At 41.8% G+C, this 8,682-nt stretch overlaps 1 protein-coding gene across 1 annotated transcript; it reads left to right on the top strand.

The window, feature by feature from the left end:
* The first annotated feature begins 5,159 nt into the window (after positions 1 to 5,159).
* LOC111722663 (zinc finger protein 679-like) lies at positions 5,160 to 7,787 on the top strand. Its single transcript, XM_023509000.1, has 3 exons — positions 5,160 to 5,201; positions 6,888 to 7,014; positions 7,626 to 7,787. The coding sequence occupies exons 1-3, from the start codon at positions 5,160 to 5,162 to the stop codon at positions 7,733 to 7,735; spliced, it is 279 nt and encodes a 92-aa protein (XP_023364768.1). The 3' UTR covers positions 7,736 to 7,787.
* Positions 7,788 to 8,682: the final 895 nt, after the last annotated feature.

Raw genomic sequence — 8,682 nt, 5'->3', positions numbered from 1 at the left:
AGGAGGCAGTTACCGGAAGCGGCATGACTTAGGTCTCCCGCGCTGGGCTCTGAGCTGAGTTCCCTCTTCACTGTTGCATTTTCAGGAGGACCTAGGTGTCTCTGCTGCAGCCTGTGCCCTCCTGTGACTTGCAGGTACTGGGACATTTGTAGATAGGACACCTGGACATCCTGGAAGCTGGGAAATGGTGAGTATATGGGATCGGGTGTAATGAGAGGGGGAGGGCTCTGGTTGGAGAGGGAAGTGGCTGTGGCGGGTCAGCGCTGTTTCGCTTTACTTGGGGACTCTAAAGACCAGAGTTTGTTACTGGCACCCCTTGGTGCTCAGACTTCCCTGCGCAAAGGTTGAGTTTCGTAGGCTCTTCTTTATTGTAAGGAAATATTGCTTTATAAAAACACCAAGTATAATATCTGCAAGCATCACAAACGAGGGCTTTCTTTCATAGGGAGGAGCAAACAAGTTTTGGGAAAAAAGTGGGAGAAGAGGGCAGAATGGAGGGTGGAAAAATAATCTGCTATATCAGAAAATGTTTCACCCTGAAGTCAGCCTGTTCTTAGGAGGGGCATAAAGAGGGGTAACATGTTGAAGTCAGAATTGGCCCAAGTTCAGGATCCTGGGAGAAAGAAACTTTAGAAATATTTCATGAAGAAGCATTTTGCTGTGACTCCTGAAGAACGAACTGTTCAGCTGATTGTTTATGAGCAATAAATAGGAATTTGCAGAGCCTGTGCCTGCCCTATAGGGAGTATCACCTGAATCACAATGGGAAGGGTTGTTTCTTGCAGTATGTTGCTCTAGAGAACACAGAGAGTGGGGAATTTCTTTAATCACATCTATTTACCAGGATGAGTTACACGCCCTTTCATCTCCCACCACTTTCCCTTGCCCTATACGTGACTTTGGTCTACTTTATAGGAAATTGCTGAATGTAAGTCAGCATTCTGAATGTGGTTTGCTGAGTTCTGTGAGTAGGTGTATTAAATGATTATGCTTGTGGAGGGATTTATTTGAGCTCCTGCTTTATAGGCAGTTGCTCAAAATCTTCGAAGGGCCTGTGGGGCTTGCCCCGGCATCTGCAGTGAGAGCAGTGTGGTGGAACTGAGCCTTGAACTTGTGAGATCACTGTTAACTCTGGGTGGTGTCAAAATTAAATTTTGCAGATGGAGTTTGTATTGGAATATTGGTGGAATATTGTTTTGTAAACAGCATGTATTTGGTATGAGAAGTGTTGTCAAAGAAAAACATGATAAAGACTTGGGCTAGAGGGAGATTCCAAGGATGTGTCCTGCACATATGCTGTCACAGCACAAACTGTGCAGTGATTCCACATCACCTCCTGGGATGAGAGGGGACTGAGGTGTTGGAGTGCAGAAGCTCTGAGGTCAGATTTCTTCTCCACATTCTGCTGCCATCATGTGATATGGAACATACACACTAGACAGTGATGTAGTCACAGCCCATCCAGGCAATGCTCCACCATCTGGAATCAAGCTCACAGCTCCTTTACTCTTACAGTGTCCCACCAAAATCCCACACCAGTGCCCAGAAGACTTCTGGTTTCTCCCCACCCAAGATCTTGGCCCTTCACTACCCGGGCTTTTGTTTCATCCAATGATAATTTCATCTGTCTCCATGGAACAGAAATAAGCGTGAGCATATCCCAGCCTTGGCTATTCTGTCTAGCACTGGCACTTCAAAACAAGTGACTCAAGCAACGATATACATATAAATCAGTGGAAGTTTATTAAGACAAAGTTTGTAGACATTACTGGGGGAAAAAAAACCCCAAAAATCACAAATGTATTTTTGATTGTTCAGAAGGGGCATTTGGGAACTTTAAACATGACAAGGCATACAGGAGGAAAAAGTACTAGAGCCATGGGGACTGAGGTAAAATGGTTACCTTCTTCTGAAGCTTAGAAAACTTACATTTTGCATAGGATTATATGAATGAATGAACAAAAAAAGAGAGTGAAGGAAGAATCGATTAAGTAGATGTCTGTGGGTGTGTAGAAGAGGACTGGATCTTGTCTTCTATACCTTGGAAGATAAAGTTGTGGTAAATTTTAATAGTATGTAATGAAGCGGATTTTGGTTATAGGAGCTAGACTTAGCCTGCAGACACAGAGGTACATTTTTGTGTTTTTACTTAGGCGACCGTAGCAAGGAATGCCTTTGTAATGATCTTTGGTTGACAGTGCTTTTAGAATCCTGAGAACTTTTACCTTTCCATGAGGGTCTGGATGATACGTATTGTTAGTAAGAACTATTTATTTGGAAGTGGGTCTTGAATGACTCAGCCTCTGGGCTTCACCTTTGCTTTTGCATAAGGAGTTGTTCCTTAGATTCTTAGTTTCTTTTACAGTCTCACACAGTATGTCTGCAAGCTTTACAGTTTGTCCACCCGTGGGTCCATGTTAGCACCCGTCTTCTGATTATTTTCTTCCCCTTAAACCCTCTTTTGGGTACACAGTGTGGCTTAGGTCACTTCTCTGATAGCTTAACTCTTGCCTCCTGGAATTATGCCATGAGTTCAAGAAAGTAGCCCTACACCTGTCTGTTGCAAAAGTAAATATAAAATAGAAATACCAGACTGACTACTCCAAGTTGAATATGAAGAGATTTTACTCTCTTCCTTTTGCTTAAAGATTTTAATTTAGAATATTTTGTGTGTAAAAGTCTTCTCTGCCTCTTTGAAATATATGTAATAATTTTACCAGATAAATAGACTTTTGTCTTTTTTAAAATTCAGGACTCTGTTTCTCTAGGACCCAGGTGTTATGATTTTGAATTATAAATAGTTGAAATGATAGCAACCTTTGCCAAAGTTTCTGATGTGGTGTAGGACCTGCCTTTAGAAGGCACCTGGCTCCAAATCTTCCATCCTGTAGACATAAACTTCCTTTCTTCTTCTGAATATCATCAACTAGCAAACACAAATGTGCTTTCCAATTACAAGGTGAATTTAGGGTGAACTATATATGAGAAATGGTGTCGTCAAGGTTGGCACCCATAGCTCAGTGAGTAGGGCTAGACTGAGGCTAGTAGGTTTGAGCCTGGTCTGGGCCTGCTACAACAGTGATAACAGCAACAAAAAAATAGCCAGGCATTGTGGCGGGCACCTGTAGTCCCAGCTACTTGGGAGGCTGAGGCAAGAGAATGAATTGCTTAAGCCCAAGAGTTTGAGGTTGCTGTGAGCTGTGAGGCCACAACACTCTACTGAGGGTGACATAGTGAGACTCTGTCAAAAAAAAAATTTGTAATGAATATTTTGTAAAGATCCATTTAGCTTCCTCTTCTCATATTCCCTATGTATGGTGACTTTAGGGATGACTTTGAGGACCATTTGTGGATTTCTACAGAAATATCTTTGTAGGGCCACGGTCAGCCATTTTATCTCTGTCTTTCAGTTATCTTAATATCTTTAGACCTAAAACTGTCAGAGAGTATGGAGCCCAGGAACTCAACTTGAATCACAGATGTACATTGCATTGAGTACACCTGAGAATTTCCACTTTCTCATTTTTTTCCCCCTAATTTTCATGAATGTGTACAGAGGGCACATAACCATGTTTCTAAGAAGTTCCAAATTCTGAATCCAGGTCCTGCCTCAGACATTGCTGCCTTCTCTAGCCTCGAACATTTGAGGGGCCCGCAGACAATGCTAAGTTTAAGGATTGTGATTTTTGGTCTTCCTTGAACCAAAGGTATTTGTGTTGTTAAAAAAGTGTTGAGCAGAAGGGACTCTGTGCTGTGTTTGCTTTCTCTAGCTGAGTGCTGTTCTAGTCTAGGAGGAGTAATACATGAAATTTTTAAGCCACTTCATAGACCTACTTAAAACCTGTGAAATTGGCAGTACCCTGTAGCTCAGTGAGTCTGGCACTGGCACATACACAAAGGCTGGTGGGTTTGAACCCGGCCTGGGCCACCTAAACAACAATAACTGCAACAACAACTACAGAAAATATAGCTGGGAGTTGTGGTGGGTGCTTGTAGTCTGAGCTACTTGGGAGGCTGAGGCTAGAGAATTGCTTAAGCCCAAGAGTTTGAGGTTGCTGTGAGCTGTGATGCTACAGCACTCTACTGAGGGCAACATAGTGAGACTGTCTCAAAAAACAAACAAACAAACAGTAACATGAGGAGATGGTAAACTAATGTTGCAAGGACCACCTCATGTTCCTTAGCTGAGCAAAAGGTGATGAAAGGTAAGGAGCTTGGGAGAAGTATGTGTAGGAGCTTTCTATGTGTAGGTCACCCTGTCTTGTTGCAATGGTTTCTTTGCATCTGGCAGTCTGGCTGACATCAGCTAGACCACAACAGAAATGGTGGCTAATTACTCAGCATTTTCCTTCGTGGGGAATTCTGCAATCTTAGTTCTATAGTTAATGGCCCAAAAAGAAAAATGAGACAGTAGAGATCCTCAGGTGTACTCAATGTACAGAAATTCATAAGCAAGGATATACATAGCCATTATAATAAAAAAAAATGGTTACTGGCTTCAAGACAGGGTAACTTCTCCTATTGTAGGATCACATGCTTAGAGTGGCGAAGAATACCAAATGGCTTGTGTACATACTAAAGCCTGAGAGGCAATGCTTAGCTAAGCGGTTCTCTGCTCAAGCTTCCTGTTAGGGTTCCACAGCCAGGTTGATGAAGTCCCATCAACAGTGATTCTGCCTTCCAAAAGATTATATAGTCTCTGTTGTGTAATCTATGTGGTTTTAATTAAGTTTCTCCATGTAATTCTTAGGGTAGGCTAGTGTCAAGCATGAGGGCTTCCAGATACATTTATTTATTTATTTATTCACTCATTCATTTCTTTCTTTGTTTTTCGAGACAGAGTCTTAACTATGTTTCACAGCTCACAGCAACCTCAAATTCTGGCCTTAAGCGATTCCCTAGCCTCAGCCTCCCAAGTAGCTCAGACTACAATGCCCACAATGCCCGGCTATTTTTTGTTGTTGTTGCAATTGTCATTGTTGTTTAGCAGGCCTGGGCCAGGTTCGAACCTGCCACCCTTGGTGTATGTGGCCAGCACCATAACATTGTGCTATGGGCCTGAAGCCACCCAGATGTATTTATAAAACTTGAGTTTAGTCTTTTTTCCAGAAAGAGGTCACAGGGCCTGCTCATCTTGGGTTTAATATGAATAAGATAGCATGACCCATATTCCCATTGCCATAGTAGAAATTACTGGAAGGGTAGGGTACCCAATGTCAAGAAATAAGAAACTCACACTTTGCACTTTATTCAGAACCTCCTTGTTCTTGACTGTCTCCATTGATAAAAAACAGGAAAAGGTCAATATTTTTCTATACTTTATCATCCTTCTGCCAGTGGATATTGTGGTAGCAGGTGAAGGTGTCAAACTGATGGTTTTTTTTTTTTTTTTGACCGGGGCTGGGTTTGAACTTGCCACCTCCGGCATATGAGGCTGGTGCCCTACTCCTTTGAGCCATGGGCACCACCCAAACTGATGTTTTTAAAGACGTACTGTACAGGTACAGGCATAATGTATCAAGATAATCTCACCTGAGAAGGAAATGAAAAAGAGAAAGAAATGATTGCCTCTCAGGTAAATGTGTCCCAGGTCCAGGGCTGTGCCCACTTCTCCTGCAGTGTCATGTATTTAGAACTTGCAAACCTTTGCTTCTCTACTTGTGATGTTCTTCTCTAATGAGTTTCAAATACTCTTTTGCCCTATTCTTACAGTACTGAGGAGGCTCTGAAAACTTCTCCCTTCTCCCTATATAGCATAGTTTTATTTCCATTATCTCCATCCAGGCTTCTCATGTCCCCTGAAAATTTTTAACTGTAATTTTATGTTTTACAAAACATATATATATATGTATACATATATATATATACACACACACACACACATATATTATGTATTATAATACTGAAAATGTTTTCCTTGTGCCTATATAAAATGGGAAAATGTAAGATTGCCATTAGATTTTAGCAAAGAAGGGGAATACGTGCTGTTTAGGTTCCATCTGGAAGCTCCATCAGTTCTATGTCGAATAAGATGAAGTACATGAGGTCAGGAGTAGAGGCTTCCACCTGACATCCTAGCACTCTGGGAGGCCATGGCAGGTGGATTGCCTGAGATCAGGAGTTGGAGTCCAGTCTGAGCAACAGGAAGACCCGTCTATAAATAATCATCAGGTGTTGCGGTGGGTGTCTGTAGTACCAGCTATTGAGGAGGCTGAGGCAAGAGAATCTCTTGATCCCAAGAATGAGAGGTTATTGTGAAGTATGACAGCATGGCACTCTGCATAGGGTGACAAAGTGAGACTGTCTCAAAAAAAAAGAAGCAAAGATGAAGTGCATGCACTTTTACAGAAGATGGCCTAAAATAGTTGTTCAGTGGTGGGTTGGAACCTGGCTAAACAAAGAACAAAAAAATTAGTCATTGTGGGGGGCACCTGTTGTCCCAGCTACAAGGGAGGCTGAATCAAGAGAATGTCTTGAGTCTAGGAATGTGAGTTTGAGGTTGTGAGCTGTGACGCCATAGCATTCTACTAAGGGCAACATAGTGAGACTCTATCTCAAAAAAAAAGAAGAAATATACACAGCTTATAGTGTATGATGTAAGTAAGGCACAGAAATGTACATGCCTATATTGGTGGCTTTATTTTTGCACTGTAACCTAAAAAAGCACAGTATCTACACTGGGACTGTGGATGTTATCCCATCCTCTTTCCTCAGGGTTAGAGAGCACATGAAGGAATATCTCTCAGCTGTACTTATCACATCATACCATTCAGTCATGTAAGTCAGAAGAAGTTCTCACCCACTCATTTATGTAAAAATGAAATTAAGTCTTCCCTTGGCATCATAATAAATGTTGTTCTTTTTAGTTTTTTAATTTTTTTTTTCAGGCACTGTTGACATTCAGAGATGTGTCTATAGAATTCTCTATGGATGAATGGGCCTGTCTGGACTCTGCTCAGCAGCATTTGTATTGGGATGTCATGTTAGAGACCTACAGACACCTGGTCTTCCTAGGTGAGGAAAACTTACATACACAGTTCCTACAGTACACTAAGCATTTCATATTGTTTCTTTGTAGTTGGGTTGTGTGTAGATTCTTCTTTGACTGCATTAGTTTCAGATTGTTGTTCTAAGGAAAACACAGGTTCTTGGCATAGAAAAGAAAATATTTCAGATGTTATCTTGGCATTAATAATAGACTTTCTTTTCTTTTTTTTTTTTTTTTTGCAGTTTTTGGCCAGGGCTGGGTTTGAACCCTCCACCTACAGTTTATGGGGCCAGCACCCTATTCCTTTCAGCCACAGGTGCCACCCCAATCTTAGCCTTTCTTGAGCTGATAAATATCCTTCTGTACATTGATGGTAATTCAAAAATGTAGAGGCTTAGAATTGTTGCCCATACCTTTAAGTCTAGTTTCTAGCATCAAATTTTATTTCCATAGTACTGAGTAGTGGAGCATTTTAAATGCTTTGAAAATATTCAAAAGTTTCTGTTCTGTCAGAAACCTCTACTTTTAGGTTATTCTTTTAGGATCTCTAAAATGTTGTGTTCTTTACTCTACGAAGGTACTAGATTGTTAACTTGGTGAAGAACTACAAGCATCATTTTTTTTTCTAATGAAACAGGGCTTGCTGTATCTAAGCCAGACCTCATCACCTGTCTGGAGCAAAGAAAAGAACCCTGGAAGGTGAAGACTCACCAGGCAGTGATCAAGCACCCAGGTAGGTTGGAGTGAATGAAGCAGATAATATTGGTCAGAGGTCCCAAGTTGAAGGAGGAAACCAAACAATGCAAGGTGATTAGGGAAGCTCAGCTTCATTTGAAATGAGTTCTGGGAAGCCTGAGTTTCTTTCTCTTGTTGTTACATAAAGGCACCTCTGTTCTTGTTTTCATTTCTTGTGTTTATTTTCTCATTGAGACAAAGTCTCACTGCTTTGCCATCAGACTAGTGTGCCGTGGCATCAGCGTAGCACAGAGCAATCTTAACCATCTTGTTTCAAGTGATTTTTTGGTCTCATCCTCTCAAGTAACTGGGAGAACAGGTTTCTCCACAAGGCCTGGCTAATGTTTTTACCATGTAAAATCAGAGTCTTACTCTTGCTCAGGCTTGTCTCAAACTCAAGGAATGCTCTCACCTTGGCCTCTCAGGTGCTTGGTTTACAGGTGTGAGCCACCGTGTCTGGCCCTGTTCTTCTTTTTAATTTTTTAAAATTTGTTTGAAACAGAGTCCCACTTTGTCACCCTGGGTAGAGTTCTCTGGTGTCATAGCTCACAGCAACCTCAAACTTTCAGGCCCAAGGAATCTTCTTGCTTCAGCCTCCCAAGTAGCTGAGACTACAGGTGCCTGCCACAATAACCAGGTAGTTTTTCTTTTTAAGAGACGTAGTCTTGCTGTTGCTTGTACTGGACTCCTACTGGTTGAGCTCAAGCAATCCACCTGCCTTGCCTTTCCAGAATGCTAGAATTATAGGTGCCTGGCCTTTTCTTTTTAATGTCTGGAAGGAGTTCAGTTTTCAGGGATGTTCTTTCTAGTTTACAGTGAAAAGGAAGAACAGGCTCAGCGCCTATGGCTCAAGCGGCTAAGGTGCCAGCCACATACACCTAAGGTGGTGGGTTCGAATCCCCAGCCCCGGCGCCAAACAACAATGACGGCTGCAACCAAAAAATGGCCAGGCGTTGTGG

This window comes from Otolemur garnettii, unplaced genomic scaffold (genome assembly GCF_000181295.1).
Source record: "Otolemur garnettii isolate 467f Iridium unplaced genomic scaffold, OtoGar3 scaffold00305, whole genome shotgun sequence".
Taxonomy (NCBI): Eukaryota; Metazoa; Chordata; class Mammalia; order Primates; family Galagidae; genus Otolemur; species Otolemur garnettii.
Note: the sequence above shows the minus strand (reverse complement) of the source record. Positions and strands in the feature narration are given on the sequence as shown.

Bases quoted from the DNA above. Each gene is read 5' to 3' on its own strand.
- LOC111722663 (XM_023509000.1), top strand. From the start codon at position 5,160: ATGACCCATATTCCCATTGCCATAGTAGAAATTACTGGAAGG. The intron at 5,202-6,887 runs GTAGGGTACCCA...TTTTTTTTTCAG, and splicing joins TAGTAGAAATTACTGGAAGG to GCACTGTTGACATTCAGAGA. The intron at 7,015-7,625 runs GTGAGGAAAACT...CTAATGAAACAG, and splicing joins CAGACACCTGGTCTTCCTAG to GGCTTGCTGTATCTAAGCCA.